General features: G+C 47.3%; 1 protein-coding gene across 2 annotated transcripts in view; it reads right to left on the bottom strand.

Moving 5' to 3' along the window:
* Positions 1–12,246, bottom strand: part of HNRNPM (heterogeneous nuclear ribonucleoprotein M) — a 44,156-nt gene extending 31,910 nt beyond the window's left edge. For both annotated transcript variants that reach the window (XM_003809975.5, XM_008962343.4), the window contains exons 1-2: positions 12,026–12,246; positions 1,881–2,050 (exon numbers count right to left, since the gene is read on the bottom strand). In XM_003809975.5, coding sequence (XP_003810023.1) covers positions 1,881–2,050; positions 12,026–12,138 — 283 coding nt within the window. In that variant the 5' untranslated portion in view covers positions 12,139–12,246. The remainder of the gene's footprint in view (positions 1–1,880; positions 2,051–12,025) is intronic.
* Positions 12,247–17,655: the final 5,409 nt, after the last annotated feature.

Here is a 17,655-nt window from a genome sequence, read left to right as displayed (position 1 = left end):
CAGGCATTCGTAGCAGTATGCCAGGGGAATATGAGAACCAGTTTGGAAGTATCCCAATCAACCACCAGGCTGGCTCCACACTTAAGAGTGCAAAATAGTGAATTGAGGTGAACTGCTTCTACATCCAGAAACACCATGGCTGCTGCTGCTACTACCAGCTTTAAGGTTTCCCAAACCGAATTACTGAATGGTAAAGCAGTAAAAATGTCACCTACTTTATCCAGCATGTCCCAAAACTGGTTCACACACTCCTAAAAATGAAAAAATAATTTGGCCTGCAATCTCTTACAAAATTCTAACAATTGCATTTTCAAAGCCACATTCCTGGTTCTTGGAACTACTATACCTTATTATCAATGGAAATAGCAATTCAGCGGTTCAACCAAATCACGAGAACACAAATTTGGAGGTTATTCCAAAAGCTAATTCGAATGAGGCCCAACTGTACTGTACAGAAATTCTAAGCTTCTATTGAAGCAGCAGTCCCAAAAACCAAGAACACTGCATCTGGGATGCAGCATGACACACCCTCAGACAAAAAGAAGAAACTGCACTCTTGCCCTAGGAGCATTGGCAGGAATGATTTGGCTGATCAAGGCAGGCACATCAATCTCACACCAAAACGTTTTTCCATCTGTGTTATCTGGAGAAATACCACGTGGGAGCAGCACGCGTGACTGTACGGAGAGGTTCACAGTGCCTAGTGCTTCTTGCATGTCATGGTCAAAATAAGGGATGGGACAATGATGGCAGTGCCATTCATAATTTCAAAATCCAATGCAGGGAGCACCAGTACACATACCAAAATGGCCTATCCACGGGGCATCTCTGTCACTGAAATGTTAAATCATTTGACAAATCAAGCTCACATCTCTTTTCATAATGAATGCTCCAGAAAACCAATACCTTTCAGTCATGCAAAGACTCCATGAAGGGTAGTTTGAGTCTAGGTCCGGGTGGGGGGAGGGCGCCTCAAGGCAATATACAAATTGTTCTCTACCACGGTGTTGTCTAACCCAGGGCTGAGCAGTCTCTTTAGTCCTAAGTGCCACCAGCAGGGCCAAGAATCAGGAAAGAAAGGAAGACGATAGCAGCACAGGAGGGAAGAAGGAGAGAGAGAGGACACCACAGTGTGCACGGGGGTGAGGATCACAGAGGCAGGCCTCCTCGGGCCTCCTGGTGGCAGCAGAGCTTGGCTGCTTCCCCTGCCCTCGGCCGGAAGGTGGACACCTAGGCTAAGACAATCCACATCCTAAGGCACCGCGTTACAAAGCAGATACCTTATTTTGAGCTCTCCAATGGCCAGTCTACTCTATTTTTTCCCAGAGGGGAAAAAGCCTAAAAGTTAAAATACAAGCTAATGTTTTATAGTTTGGAATCTGAGAAGCATAAGGTCCAGCTACCACATTTTGATCCCAGGAAGACATCCACAAAATTTTAAACAAGCTATCTTCCTGTGAAACTTAAAAAGCTTAAAAAAAAAAAAGAAAAAAAGAAAAGAAAAAAAGGAAAGAAAGGAAAAATCTCTCCCACCTAACGTGCAAAATTCAAAAAATTTCAACACGAAAAGGCTCCCCGGAAGCCTAATTGAAGCCTTATTAACCATACTAAGCCAGTAAAATCAACTGTAGGCCAAAGGACCATACAAACCATCCTGTTTGACAAACAGGGGTATGACCACAAAACAAAACAAAACAAAACAAAAAAAAACACAAAACAAAAAAAAAAACTGAGGTGGGGTAAGGGGGCTTCACTCTTAAGCCTGGAAAGAACATGCTCTACCCAGAGCCGCTTCCACTGACCAAAAATAACCAAGGAATTAGCCACAGAAAAGATGACACACCAACCTTCTCACCCTACTCAATCACCAGTACCATTACCTTTTTCTTTAACCAGGTCTTTAAGTGACTGCCATTTCACATCAAAAGGTATGTTTGTAATGAAGGCTCTGTATCTTTTAGTTGGATTGGCATATGGCTCAAAGCGATTGCCTCCTCTTTTTATGTTTTTCTCCTTCCTCTTCTCATTCTGAGCAGGTCGTTCTCCTTCACTGAATTCGAGAGAGAGAAAAAAAGGTAAAGGGTTTATATGTCAGCACAATGTGAAAGACAATTATTTGATTTGCCAGGTTTACAATTCCACACAAAGTTACATATGACACAAGACTAGTATTGGTCAGATGCGGTGGCTCACACCTGTAATCCTAGCACTTTGGGAAGCCAAGAAGGGGGGATCATTTGAGGCCAGGAGTTCAAGACTAGCCTGGGCAACATAGCAAGATCCTGTCACAACAACAAAAAAATATATATAAAACTTAGCCAGGTGTGGTGGTGCACTTGCAGTCCTAGCTAGTAGGGAGGGTGAGATGGGAGGATCACTTAAACTCAGGAGTTCGAGGCTCCAGCAAACTATGATCACCCTACTGCACTCCAGCCTAGGGTGACAGAGCGAGACCCTGTCTCAAAAAAAGCAAAGACAAGACTAATGTTGGTTTTGAATTAAGACATTCAAACTCAAGGCTCCACAGAGCAGAAAGCATTCCCAAGGAAAGGTACACCTTCCTGGGCTCACAAAATACTCCTACAGACAGTAACAGAGACAATGGTGAGGCCAACTCCCTGACCAAGGTGTGTTAATTCCAAGATAGAAACAGAAGAGAAGGATGATTTCTAAGACTTCATGGAATGGAAATATGAGGTAGTACACATAGGCCCATCCAATTTTAGCTTCACAAATAAGTGTCTTTCATAGTGTTAAAAAAAAAAGGGGGGGGGCATAAAATGATGCAGCTGCCATGGAAAAGTTAGGTAGTCACTCAAAATTAAACACAGAATTACTATGACCCAGCAATTCCACTGCTAGGTATATACCCAAAAGAATTAAAAGCAGGGACTCATACACATATGCCAATGTTCATAGCAGCACTATTCACACAAGCCAAAAGGTAGAAACAACCAAGTGTCTACCAATAGATGAATGGAATAAACAAAATATGGACTATCCATGCAATGGGATATTATTCAGCCACAAAAAGGAAGGAAATCCTGACAAAGGCTACAACATGCATGAACCTTGAGGGCATTATGCTCAGTGAAATAAGCCAGTCACTGAAGGCCAAATATTGTATGATTCCACTTATCAAATACCTATAATAAGCAAATCCATACACAGAAAGTAGAACAGAGGTTACCTGGGCCTAGGGGGAGGTAGAAATGGGAAGTTATTAAATACTGAGCATAGAATTTCATGTGGGATGAGAATAAAAGTTCCAGGAATGTGCAGATTGCTGCAAAACACCATACTTCACTGCACACTTAAGATGGTTAAAATGGTCTATTTTATGTATATTTTAACCACTTTTTAAAAATCCAGAAAGGTGGAAAAGAAACCACTCCCTACACAACCCTACTACTTTGAAGCTGGGAAACTTGAGTTTGAGCAACCCTGGGAGGTGGAAGACAGCATGCAGACAATCCCACCTTTGGCAAAGAAGGGTGGCTGCTTTTCTGGCACGGCCTTCCCATTGCACTCTTTACCTTTGTGTGCTAGGTGCCACCACACTGTTAACACTAACCATCTCTAGGTAGCAGCCATCAGGCTTGGAAGCCCGGGCACTGGCTGACAGGGCGCTTTCCTCAGCTGCCAGCTCAAGCGCAACCCCTCTGACTACAGGGAGGCACAGATTAGAGCTGATCAGGAACAAGTGAGGAGCCAGAAGCCACCTCAAGTTTCTTAAGCAACTGAGCCTTGCACCTTCTGCTTCCCCAGCCCTGTGTGTCCCGCCAGTGAGAATCCAGTGACTCCCAGACCACGGGCTCTACTACAGAATTTGTGATCCATGACAAAACTGGAAAAAAAAAAAAAACAAAAAGCCAAGACTACAGTATTAATGATTTATAAAAGTATCTTTAACTGAAGAGCCGATCTTTATTCTGGGATGCAACTTTCTTCCGTGGAAGAAACACCAGATAGTAGCTGGAGAAGCTACTATTTTAAAATGTTATTTAGTTGAGGCCAGGTGTGGTGACTCCCATCTGTAATCCCAGCACTTTGGGAGGCTGAGGCAGGTGTATCACTTGAGGTCAGGAGTTCAAGACCAGCCTGGCCAACATGCTGAAACTCCATCTCTACTAAAAATACAAAAATTAGCTGGGCGTGGTGGCACATGCCTGTAATCCCACCTCTCAGGAGACTGAGGCAGGAGAATCGCTTGAACCCGGGGGGCGGAGGTTGCAGTGATCTGAGACCGCACCGTTGCACTCCAGCCTGAGTGACATGAGACTCTGTCTCAAAACAAACAAACAAAAGTATTCACTTGAAACCAGGTATGGTGGCTCACACCTATAATCCCAGCACTTTGGGAGGTCAAGGCAGGAGAATCTTACTTAAACCCAAGAGTTCGACAAATAAGACCCTGTCTTTATTTTTAAAAATAATAATAATTATCTGAGTGTGGTGTCGTGCACCTGTAGTCCCAGCTACTCAGGAGGCTGAGCTGGGAGGATGGCTCCAGTCCAGGAGGTCAAGATTGCAGTGAACTATGATTGCACCACTGCACTCCAGCCTGGTTGACAAAGCAAGACCCTGTCTCAAAAATAGTAACGTATTTACTTGGAAAAATTTTAAAGTCAGCAACTTTGTGTAGTCCCCAAACACAAGAGTGCCAAGTGGTATCCCAGCAGAGGTATCACTGGTGTGAGCTACACCCAAATCAACACAAGGTAAAACCAAGGAAAGCAGCTTCCTCTGTGATCTCAACTATACCAATACACAATCAACAGGCTTCCCTTCCCACGGGCTGGCAGATAAGGTGATGTTATGGCGGCTCCAATCCCTAGATGCCTAGAACGCGATCTACCTGAGTCCACAAGACTAGCTTCACACCACAAAGCAGGTCCCACAGGAGACCTACAACTGTTACCCAGGCCACTTGTCTACTCCAAAAGAAAGTCCTTCACCAAAGTCTGCCAAACAAAATCTATCTGCCAAATCATCTCCTACTCTTTCCTGGAAAATGACGACAACTGTGTTAGAAAAACTCATAAAACATAACAGAATCTACACATCATGGTCCACCAGAGGATTCACAGATGGAAATGAATTTTAATATTGTTACTTTTGAAGTCCCAAATACTTTAAGATTTACAATAAAAAACATTCTGACACAGAGTCCATGATGAATTATTTCCAGTCTTTCACCAGACTGCTTAAGCTCACCTACAAACTACAAAATGTATAAATAAATAATTACAGCCAAAGCAGGTAACAAAGTGTCTAACCTATATTCCATAGGTGCATACCATGGCTACGAATAAAGTACCCAATCTAACCACAGAAGCTGAGCATTTGGTTTGGGGTTAATCCACATCACATGACTCACCATTGAGAAAGCGGCTCTCACCATGCTTAATGGGCACAGCACCTCTGCAAACAAATCCTTCCCTGGCTAATCATTCCCTCTGAGAGGTTTCCTCAGTAAAGAGATTAGAACTATCTCTTGTCATTTCCAACTTTTAAAAAATTGACCTTTTTGGAAATCTACCACCACCAACTAATTCTTGACAGACTTGTAGAGAATGACCCTCAAAGAAATATCATTCGAGACACATATTCAAGCAGACTGGCCATGGTGGCTCATGCCTGTAGTCCCAGCAGTTTGGGAGGCTGAGGTGAGCTGAGTGCTTGAATCCAGGAGTCTTGAGACCAGCCTGGGTAACATGGCAAAACCATGTCCCTACAAAAAAAATACAAAAAATTAGCCAGGTATGTTGGTGCACGACTGCAGTCCCAGCTATGCAGAAAGAAGACAGTCTGGCTCCAGGAGGTTAAGGGTACAGTGAGCCATGATTGCACCACTACACTCCAGCCGGGGTAACAGCGGGAGACCCTGTCTCGGCAAGGGAAGGGGAAGGGGAAGGGGAGGGACATATTCAAGTTTAGATGATGTGATAGTATAAAAGTGATGTCCTGAAAAGCTCTTTTTTTAACATGTCCTATCCTATTTTCTCACTATCTTCAGAACAAAATTAGGGGAAGATTCTTTTCTAGTCCATGTATATGTATACGTACATATAAAAACTTAACTCTGCAAGTCTTTTTAACTTTTGGCTGGGCGCGGTGGCTCACACCTGTAATCCCAACACCTTGGGAGGCCGAGACGGGCAGATCACCTGAGGTCAGGAGTTCAAGACCAGCCTGGCCAACATGGTGGAAACCTGTCTCTACTAAACATACAAAAATTAGGCCAGGCACGGTGGCTCACGTCTGTAATCCCAGCACTTTGGGAGGCTGAGGCAGGTGGATTATCTTAGGTCAGGAGTTTGAGACCAGCCTGGCCAACATGGCGAAACCCCGTCTCTACTAAAAATACAAAAATTAGCTAGGCGTGGTGGCAGGCGCCTGTAATCCCAGCTACTCGGGAGGCTGAGGCAGGAAAATTGCTTGAACACAGGAGGCGGGGGTTGCAGTGAGCCGAGATTATGCCATTGCACTCCAGCCTGGGCGACAAGAGTGAAACTCCGTCTCAAAAACAAAACAAAACAAAACCAAAAATTAGCCGGGCATGGTGGCGGGTGCCTGTAATCCCAGCTACTCGCTACTTGGGAGGCTGAGGCAGGAGAATCACTTGAACAGGAGGCGGAGGTTGCAGTGAAGTGAGATAGCGCCACTGCACTCCAGCCTGGGCAACAAGAGCAAAACTCCATCTCAAAAAAAAATAATAATAATAATAATTAAATTGAATTAAAAATACGATTAATGCCTGTAATCCCAGCACTTTGGGAGGCCAAGGTGGGCGGATCACTTGAGCTCAGGAGTTCAAGAACAGCCTGGGCAACATGGTATAACCCCATCTCTACAAAATATTAGCTAGGCATGGTACCATGTGCCTGTGGTCCTATTTACTCAGAAGGCTGAGGTGGAAGGATCGCTTGAGCCCAGGAGCTGGAGTAGCAGTGAGTAGAGATCGTACACTGCACCCCAGCCTGAGGGACAAGAGTGAAACTCCATCTCAAAAAACAAAAAAAACAAAAAAACCCTAATAAAAAGATTGAGTGCCTAATCTGCAAAAGACCACCACCAAATAGTGACTGCCTACCCTCTCTTAAGGTCTCCATGCTGTTCCCATGCGTAAAACTCACTACTTTTGGAGTTTCTAATCAAGGAAAGGGTGCAGTTTGAAATGGCAATCCCAATACCCTGAAATTGTGATCACATCTCCTGAGGGACAAGGACCCCTCTGCCCGTGTGAGAACCATCCCTTATATAAAGTGATTCTTCACAGAAATCCCTTAAGTCCTGCGCTGCTCTAATGCATGTAAGGTGTGGAGAGCACTATTCACAGCACCATTCCAGCTCCAAGGCCACCACTGAACTACCCACATGACTCAAGCTCTTTCTGTCTCTAGCACTTTACCAGCAAAACCAGGGCAACCTGTATGCATGGTAGCTCAGAGGGACACTGTGACAATCAACAAAGAATGGCAAAACAAAAAGCAGCTCATCTAGGGAAGCAGTACTGCATGTGGCTAAGAGCTGGGGTCACCATGTCGTCACTAGGCCTCGGTCCTATGGAGGCTACTACCTACACGCTTACAGCTTTAAAAGAGACTCTTAGCACACAGTGAGGCAATGATGTATTTTTCTACCAATAATTTTATTGAGAAGGGTAGAGAGGGGGACTGATTCACTCCTAGCCTTCTACTGTTCAGGCTTTAAAACTAGCAAACCAGAGCCAAGGCTGAGAAAACCTAGGCATTATAATCATTACAGACTAGCAAAGGGACAATTTAGCTTTCAACCCTATGACTGCAAAATATGGTATTGGGGAAGTCCATTGGAGAACCCCCCTCCCAAAAAAACAAGCAAGCTAATCTTTGCAGGCTAGTAGCTCTTTCCCTAACCAGAATAAAATCAAAGAGCTGAGTGAAAGCAAAGGCCTGGCAGCATGCATTCAAATAATCCAAAACCCTGTCTTCTAATCTTGAGCTCACAATCTGACGTGTCTCCAAAATCCTTTTTACCGAATAAACAATCACTCTTTAAAGTACAGCAAACACTCGAATGCACTGTATAGAGAAACTGATTTAAATAAAACAATTCAAACGGCTGTTTACTGAGTGGTTACCAAGGTAGTATCATGAAAGCAGCAAGCTGCCTGGGAGTCAGGAGGGCCTCCCCTGGAGTCTTTAGGTCAAGTTCCTGAACCTGGGTTTAAGTGTTTAAAACGAAAGTTTTCTTCATTGTCAAATGGAGTCAACTCTAACAGTACCTCCTCAGGAATCTACCCTAAATATATATTTTTATTTTTATAAATAACCAATCCATCTGTTTCTTATTCACCCACAAAATTACTCAGGAAGGGGCCGGGTGTGGTAGCTCACGCCTATAATCCCAGCACTTTGGGAGGCCAAGACGGGCGGATAACGACGTCAGGAGATCGAGACCATCCTGGCTAACAGAGTGAAACCCCATCTCTACTAAAAAAATATAAAAAAAATTAGCCAGGCATGGTGGCAGGCGCCTGTAGTCCCAGCTACTCGTGAGGCTGAGGCAGGAGAATGGCGTGAACCCGGGAAGCGGAGCTTGCAGTGAGCTGAGATCGCGCCACTGCACTCCAGCCTGGGCGACAGAGCGAGACTCCATCTCAAAAAAAAAAAAAAAAAAAAAAAAAAAAAAAATTACTCAGGAAGGGGAGCAGGTTAAGTCATTTATTTTATATATGATACATTTAAAAAATTTTTAAAAACCTATACATTCCCCTAAAATGAACTTTTTTTCCCCTGACTATACCCTAACTCTGAATCTTGGCTGACTTTAATTGGAACAGACTTCTCATCAAAATTAAGCAAATCCTATTCTCACACCCAGGAGAGAAGTAACTGCAAAACAAGATTTCCAACCTGAGTTCCCAGATCAAGCTTGCTAGCTCACTGCATTTGTGGTCTACTGCACACTCCACTCCTGGTAGAGAAAGAATTCCAAAGAACCAAGTTTCTATTTTCCTCCTGTCTCTCAAAGGCTTTCAAGATAAAAATCCAAATTCACTGCCCATCAGCTGGCTGCCAGTGCTCCAACCTTAAAACTCTATAGCAACTTCAGTGTTCTTGTTTGTTTGTGTTTTAAGAAGGAGTATCGCTCTGTCGCCCAGGCTGGAGTGCAGTGGCCCAATCTCGGCTCATTGCAAGCTCTGCCTCCCAGGTTCACGCCATTCTCCTGCCTCAGCCTCCCCAGTGGCTGAGACTACAGGAGCCCGGCACCACGCCTGGCTAATTTTTTGTATTTTTAGTAGAGACGGGGTTTCACCGTGTTAGCCAGGATGGTCTTGATCTCCTGACCTCGTGATCCGCCCGCCTCGGCCTCCCAAAGTGCTGAGATTACAGGCGTGAGCCGCCGGGCCCAGCCTGTTTTGTTTTGTTTTGTTTTGTTTTTTTGGTAGAGACAGGGTTTCACCATGTTGCCCAGGCTGGTCTTGAACTCCTGAGCTCAAATAGTCCTCTCACCTCAGCCTCCCAAAGTGCTGGGATTACAGGTGTGAGCCACTACACCCAGCACAACTTCAGTTCTCGATAAAGCATACACTGAAATCTCTGCTCTTTGGATACTCTCTTCTCTGCCTCTCCCCAACCATCTTCTTCTCCTCCACTTCCACACGTCTTCCTGTCATGGAGGAACAGGTCCCTGCCCCCAGCAGGTGGCGGAGGTCACCTCCTCCATTCTTTCTACCAAGCAACTCCACTAACTTCTATCACAGCATAATTACCTTACAACAAATATGTTAATGGCCTCTCCACTCTGCATGGAGTGCAGAAGTATAGGCTTCTAAAGAGATTTCCTTAAGACTTGTAATGAAAAAAAAAAAAAGTTTTCCACAGGCCCTATCAAAAATATCCAAGTGTTGCCAGCTTCCTAAACTATCCTCTATGAAGCTAGTACTAGACTTTGAGACTTTGAGCCTCTTTCTCACAACGGCTATTTTATTCTACAATTTTCAGGTTCCAACAGTCCACATGTATTTGTAAAATGACTCAGTCACAAAATGACTATTTGAAAATGGACAGGGGAAAATGGAAAATTTGAGAAATGCACCCCAGATGCTATAATCTATTAATTTACCCTATCATCTAGCAAGGTTCTACCAGCACTCCTTCCTGCATACGGTAAATAAATTTATCTTAAAGCCCTCCAAATACCACCCTCAGAAATCCTACCAGCTTCCGTAGATGCTGAAAAAGTCAAAATTAACACATTCCTTCCCAGAGTTTTCAATAGTAAAATGCTGAGAATAGAGGAAGTTTTTCTCATTTCTAAGGGCCAGTAACCATGGTATTTTATTTCTCCCTACTTAAGGAGGGAAAGAATCTGGAATTTTCTCCGGATTTATTATCTACCAATATAGCTAGCACTTAGGGAACGTTCTTAACCTAAGCGCTCAACTAGGCAGGGCGCAGTAGCTCAAGCCTGTAATTTCAGCACTTTGGAAGGCCTAGGCAGGAGGATGGCTTGAACCCAGGAGTTTCAGACCAGCTTGGGCAACACCCGGAGACCTCCTCTCTTCAAAAAATTAGCTGGGCATGGTGGTGCCGCGCCTGTGATCCCAGATACTCAGGAGGCTGAGATGGAAGGATCGATTGAGCCCAGGAGTTCGAGGATGCAGTGATCTGTGATCGTGCCACTGCATCCCAGCTTGGGTAACAGAGCGAGACCCTGTCTCAAAGAAAAAAATTAAATATATAAGTGCTCAACCGCATTCACTTTTAATCTCCATAAACTAAGCTTCACACATTACAATATGAGGAAGGCAAAATCACAGACAGAAAGGAAACAAAACGGAGGGAGTTAGTATTTAATAGCTACACTTTCTGTTTCCGATGATGAAAAAGTTCTGGACATGAAGCAGTGACGGTTACAGCACACTGAGTCAGTGTACTCAATGCCACTGAATTATACGGTTAAAAAATGGTTAAAATGGCAAAGTCTACGTTATGTCTATTTTACCACAATGAAATAAATGTCTGGGAAATTCAATGTGTACCCAGGCTTCCCCTTCCTTCCCGGCCGCTGATCTTGGAGCCAAAACCTCTCTGTCTCTCTCAAGGGTCTGTAATCAGAATCAATGAGTTTCACCGGGGCACAAGTCGATGCTTCCTCCTTTAAAGAAACTTTTAAAAGCCAAGGAGTCAAAGAGCCCCGAGCAGGACTCGAAAAGCTGATGAAGTCTGGAAGTAAATGAACCCGCCTCCTGACAGAACAGCTTCCCCGAAACACGGGAAAAAGGGGATTCCTCCCCCGACTTCGTATCTGCCTGCTTCCGAGGGTGAACGCTGAGCAGCAGATCCCATTTCTCCACTAATACCTGCGGCGCACCCGGGGAGGAGGAGCGGGAAGCGGCGAGGGCCTTGAGCCAGGGCCAGAGCGTGGGGCGAGGGGCGGTTCCGAGGGAGGCACTTCCCGCGGAGCGCGGTCGGCGCGCGGGGACTAAGGGGCGGGGCAGGAGGGGAGCCCCCCGACCCGGCCTCGCGGCCCTTCCTGACGCTTCCCTCGCTCGGTTACCGTTGACTCGGGCTGACTGCGCGCGAGGCCCCGGGCGCGCACCCCCTCTCCTCCCCCCACGTTACGGATCGGAAAACAGACCCCGGGAGGAGAGGGGACGGGGGGTTGAAACCCGGCCCCCGAGGTCACCCTCCCAGGGAGCGGTCGGGTAGGCCTCGGAGGCTCTCCGGTCCGGGCCCGCGCCATCAACCCCCATGCGCAGCAGCTGGGCCTGAGGCCTCGACGACGGGGTTGGCCCCGGCCTGGAGGGACTGAGGGTGCCGAGGCTCGAGGCCCGGGGTAGGGGACGATTCTGGAGGCTCCCCCGGCTCCCCGCTCACGGCCCTGGACGCCGCTACCCTGGGCAGGCGGTACGGGAACAGCCGGGGCCGAGGCCGCGCCGGGGCTAGGCCGCCAACAGACCTAACGGAGCCGCCGCCCGCGTCGGCCGCGGAGAGGAACCCTTACCCGTGGCAAAGGACCGTGGGATACTCACCCCTTAGGGCCCGGAGCCCCGTTGCCGCTCGGCACGCCGGGCGCGCCGCTCTCTTCCTCCATTTTGATCTCCGTCGCCGCCACCTCCGCCGCCGCTTCGACCCCTGCCGCCATTTTCTCCGCGTCTGGGCTTTGTGTGAGCGAACGGGCTGCACCGCGCTGCGCCTGCGCGCCCACGTGACCCGACACAACCAGTAACACCTGCGCGCGCCGCTGCCGGCTGCCTCCTTTGCCCCACTCGCCCCGGGCCACGCCCCCGCCGCGCGCAGGCGCAGACCGGCAGCTGTTGATCGCTTCTCTCGAGATAACTCGCGTTAGGCACCTACTGGCTGTTCCCACCGCGCGTCCTCTGAGTCCGATAGAGGAGGCATCTCCCCACCCCACCCCACACAAACACCTAGACCTAGTCACTCTCAGCTTTCTGTAACGAGAGCTGGAGCAGAGGGGAAGCAATGATCCTGTCTAGAGATTCCTGGAAGTTTTAGATCAAGCTTGTTCAACCCGCGGTCCGGCACACGATTCGTAAACTTTCTTAAAACATTGTGTCTTTTTGTGTGATTTTTTTCTTTTTGTAACGCAATTGCGCGGTTCTCCAGCGCGAACTTTGTAGGCAACAACGGAACGGCATGGAATAATATCAGAGTATTATCCGTAATTCGCATTATAATTGCAAACAGTTCGGCCAGAAGAAACGGAAAACTGTTAAAATTCACTAATAATGGGGCCAGGCGCGGTGGCTCACTCCTGTAATCCCAGCACTTTGGGTATGGGAGGCCGAGGAGGCGGATCACCTGAGGTCAGGAGTTCGAGACCAGACTGGCCAACATGGTGAAACCGCGTCTCTACTAAAAATAAAAAAATTAGCTGGACGTGGTGGCGGGCGCCTGTAATCCCAGCTACTCGGGAGTCTGAAGCAGGAGAATCGCTTGAACCCGGGAGCCGGAGGTTGCAGTGAGCCGAGATCACGCCACTGCACCGCAGCCTGGGAGATAGACTGAGACTCCATCTCAAAAAACAAAAAGATAACTATTGAGTACTGGGCTTAATACCTGGGTGATGAAATAATCTGTACAACAAACCTCCATGACAAGTGTTTACCTATTTAACAAACCTTCACATTTACCCCCAAACCTAAAAGTTAAAAACAAAATTTTAAAAAAAATTAATGGCTGGGCGCGGCAGCTCACGCCTGTAATCCTACCACTTTGAGAGGCCAAGGTGGGTGGATCACGAGGTCAAGAGAACAGACCATCCTGGCCAACATGATGAAACCCTGTCTCTACTAAAAATACAAAAATTAGCCGGGTGTGGTGGCAGGCGCCCATAATCCCAGCTACTGGGGAGCCTGAGGCAGGAGAATCGCTTCAACCCAGGAGGAGGAGGTTGCAGTGAGCCAAGATCGGGCCACTGCACTCCAGCCTGGTCACAGAGTGAGACCCCATCTCAAAAAAATTAAAAATAATAATAAAGAGCGAGAGGACTCTGTTGCAATGTTGCATAAAGTGAACTGTGACAGAATTCAGGGTGTATTCTGTACTAGGCATAATGCTGTATGGTCTTATTTTTGTGTGCATTCGTGGCTTCAGTTTTATGGTGCTGTGCAGCCTCCAATGTGCCATTTTCCAAGTGCAGACAGTCGAATTGGCACCATCAGATGTTACGTGCGCTTGTGGCAACTTGGGCAGTAAGATGCAGCGATTATCTTTTTGAGACGGAGTTTCGCTCTTGTTGCCCAGACTGGAGTGCAATGGCGCCATCTCGGCTCACTGCAACCTCCGCCTCCTGGGTTCAAGCGATTCTCCTGTCTCAGCCTCCCGAGTAGCTGGGATTACAGGTGCATGCCACCACGCCCGGCTAACTTTTGTATTTTTAGTAGAGACAAGGTTTCATCATATTGGTCAGGCTGGTCTCGAACTCCTGACCTCGTGATCCGCCTGCCTCAGCCTCCCAAAGTGCTGGGATTGTAGGCGTAAACCACTGCACCTGGCCTTCAATGCAGCGATTATCAATAATATATTTTTTTCTTTTTTTGGAGACAGTCTTGCTCTGTCACAGAGGCTGGAGTGCAGTGGCACCATCTCAGCTCACTGCAACCTCCGCCTCCTGGTTTCAAGCGATTCTTCTACATCAGCCTTCCAAGTATCTGGGATTACAGGCGCACGCCACGACGCCTGGCTAAGTTTTGTATTTTTTAGTAGAGATGGGGTTTTGCCATGCTGGCCAAACTAGTCTCAAACTCCTGACCTCAGGTGATCTGCCCACCTCAGCCTCCCAAAGTGCTGGGATTACAGTTGTGAGTCACCGTGCCCAGCCTATCAATAATATTTCAATCTACCTTTGTAAATGATAGCTCACTGCAACCTTGAACTCCTGAGCTCAAGCGATCCTCCCCTGCTTAGCCTGTCAAGTAGCTGGGACTGTAGGTGCACGCCGCTGCACTTGGCTAATTTTTTATTTTTATTTTTTGGTACAGATAGGGTCTTGCCGTTTTTCCCAGGATGGTCTCGAACTCCTGAGCTCAAGGGATCCTACAGCCTTGGCCTCCCACAGTGCTGGGATTATAAGCGTGAGCCACTGTGCTGGTCCTTAGAGGATTATTAAAGACAGGTTAACACCAAACTAAAACTCTTCTCTATGAAAGTATTGGAATAGATTTGCAAAGAAAACACTTTTCCTTCTCTCTCTCTCTGTTTCTTTCTCTTTTTGTAGAGACAGGGTCTCGCTATGTTGGCCAGGCTGGTCTCTAACTCCCAGCCTTCAAGCAATCCTCCTGCCTTGGCCTCCTAAAGTGCTGGGATTTCAGGCATGACTCACCCCACCTCGTCTCTCTCTTCCTCATGGCATGTCCTGAGGCATCTGTACATCAACTCCTGGGGCACCACATGCCAAAGTTGGCCTGAGGAAAGATGGGTGTCAGGCTGTGTAGGGAGTTCAGCTGCAGGGGCAAGGAAGGCCCCCCCAAGGGGCAGGAGAGCTCATGCGCACAGGTGTGATGCTCCGTTTTTGCAGACCACTGGTGCGTCAGTCACCCCATGCCTAGGAGGCCCTGCCCATCTCTCCAGCCACCTGCCCCTCAATCACACTGCTCCAGCCCTGGGGTTCCTCCCTGCTGCTCTTCCTACAGGCTAAGCAGTTTCCAGCCTCTGGGCCTTTGTGCTTAGCTGTTTCCTCCACTCCCATGGCCACACAGGCTTCTCCTTGCCCTTCCAGTCCAGGCAGAAAGTTTTTCTTCCTTTGTGAGTGAGCTACATACCAGGCAGGGATTCATATGGAAAACAGACCTTGAGCAATCAGCTCCTCCACTCTGAGGCTCAGTTTGCTTAACTGAAAATATGGATAATAAGAAATGCAATGCACCAGGCTGGGCGCGGTGGCTCACGCCTGTAATCCTAGCAGTTTGAGAGGCTGAGTCAGGTGGATCATTTGAGGTCAGGAGTTCAATACCAGCCTGGCCAATATGGCGAAACCCCATCTGTACTAAAAATACAGAAATTAGCCAGGCATGATGGTTGGCGCCTGTAGTCCCAGCTACTCAGGAGGCTGAGACAGGAGAATTGCTTGAACTTGGGAGGCGGAGGTTGCAGTGAGCAGAGATAGCGCCACTGCGCTCTAGCTTGGGCAACAGGGCGAGACTCCGTCTAAAAAAAAAAAAAAAGAAAGAAAGAAAGAAAGGCACCAGAACTCACCTTTCAGGGTTGCCCTGAGCTTTAAAAGCAGACAGATGCCAAGAGCCTTTAAATATAAAAGAATTGGCAGGCAGAAAGCGCTCAAGAAGTAGGTGTTGTTATCAGATTAACTGCACTCTGGGCCAGGCTCGGTGGCTCACGCCTGTAATCCCAGCACTTTAGGGGGCCGAGGTAGGTGAATCACCTGAGGTCAGGAGTTCGAGACCAGCCTGGTCAACATGACAAGACTTCATCTCTACTAAAAATACAAAACTTAGCTGCCTGTGGTCCCAGCTACTTGGGAGGCTGAGGCAAGAGAGAATCGCTTGAACCCGGGAGGCAGAGGTTGCAGTAAGCCAAGATCACCAAGATCACACCACTGCACTCCAACCTGGGTGATGGAGTAAGACTCTGTTTCAAAAAAAAAAACACGTATTCTGCATCTTTCCTGAGTCTTCCTCCAAAAGGAGTCCTGGTGTCACCCCGGCTCCACTTCCTACAGCTCTGAGACCTTAGATTAAGGCTTCCCTGCCCTGGGCCTCAGTCTTCTCACCTGTAAAATGTAGGTAATAACCATTTCTTCCCTAACAAGTGACAGTCAAAGGAGGGAAAGACTCAGAACTATGCCTAATCTATAGTCACCCTAAGTCAGTGTGGATATTGTCACCATTTTAAAAAAATTGTTTGTTTGCTTTAGAGACAGGGTCTTGCCCTGTTGCCCAGAATAGACAGCAGAAGTATAATTATAGCTCACTGCAGCCTGGAACTCCTGGATTCAAGGGATCCTCCCACCTCAGCCTCCTGAGTAACTGTGACCACAGGTGCATGCCACCATGCCCAGCTAATATATATATATTTATATATTTATTTATTTATTTAGTAAAGACAGGGTCTCACTATGTTGCCAAGGCTGGTCTCAAACTCCTAGGCTCAACTGATCCTCCTGCCGAAGCCTCCCAAAATGCTGGGATTACAGGCATCAGCCACCAGGCCTGGCCCATGCTGGACTCTCTACACTTAACTAAAAACTAACAGTGGCTAGGCGCAGTGGTGCATGCCTGTTGTCCCAGCTGCTGGGGAGGCTGAGACAGGATTGCCTGAACCCAGGAGGTCGAGGCTGGAGTGAGCTGTGTGATTGTGCCTCTGCACTCCAATCTGGGTGACAGAGCAAGACCCCATCTCAAAAAAAGAAAAACAGAGGCCAGCATGGTCTGTGGACTGGCAGATGCAAAGTAAGAGGAAATTGTTCTTATGTCTATTTTATTTTTCTATTTTTTATTTTTCGAGACAGTTTCACGATGTCACCTGGTCTGAAATGCAGTGGTGCAACTGATCTCAGCTAACTGCAACCTCTGTCTCCCAGGTTCAAGCGATTCTCCAGTCTCAGCCTCCAGAGTAGCTGGGATTCCAGGCACCTGCCATCACACCCCACTAATTTTTTTTTTTTTTTTTTTTGTATTTTTAGTAGAGATGGGGTTTCACCATGTTGGCCAGGCTGGTCTCGAACTCCTGACCTCAGGTGATCCACCCATCTTGGCCTCTCAAAGTGTGATTACAGGCATGAGTCACCATGCCCAGCCCTTATGTATATTTTAAAAATCATTTTTATAACCCTGCTACCTGATTTTTACTTGAAGACTGAGCCTTTGCTTCTTCCCATGAGCTTCAGAACAGATCCCTCAAAACAAGCCAGTGGTTTTTATTGTTTTTTATTTTATTTTTTTTGAGACAGAGTCTCGCTGTCTCACCCAGGCTAGAGTGCAATGGTGCGATCTTGGCTCACTGCAACCCCTGCCTCCCGGGTTCAAGCGATTCTCCTGCCTCAGCCTCCCGAGTAGCTGGGACTACAGGTATCTGCCACCACGCCTGGCTCATTTTGTATTTTTAGTAGAGACGAGATTTAACCATATTGGCTAGGCTGGTCTCGAACTCCTGACCTTGTGATCCGCCCACCTCAGCCTCCCAA

Source organism: Pan paniscus, chromosome 20, assembly GCF_029289425.2.
Source record: "Pan paniscus chromosome 20, NHGRI_mPanPan1-v2.0_pri, whole genome shotgun sequence".
Taxonomy (NCBI): Eukaryota; Metazoa; Chordata; class Mammalia; order Primates; family Hominidae; genus Pan; species Pan paniscus.
Note: the sequence above shows the minus strand (reverse complement) of the source record. Positions and strands in the feature narration are given on the sequence as shown.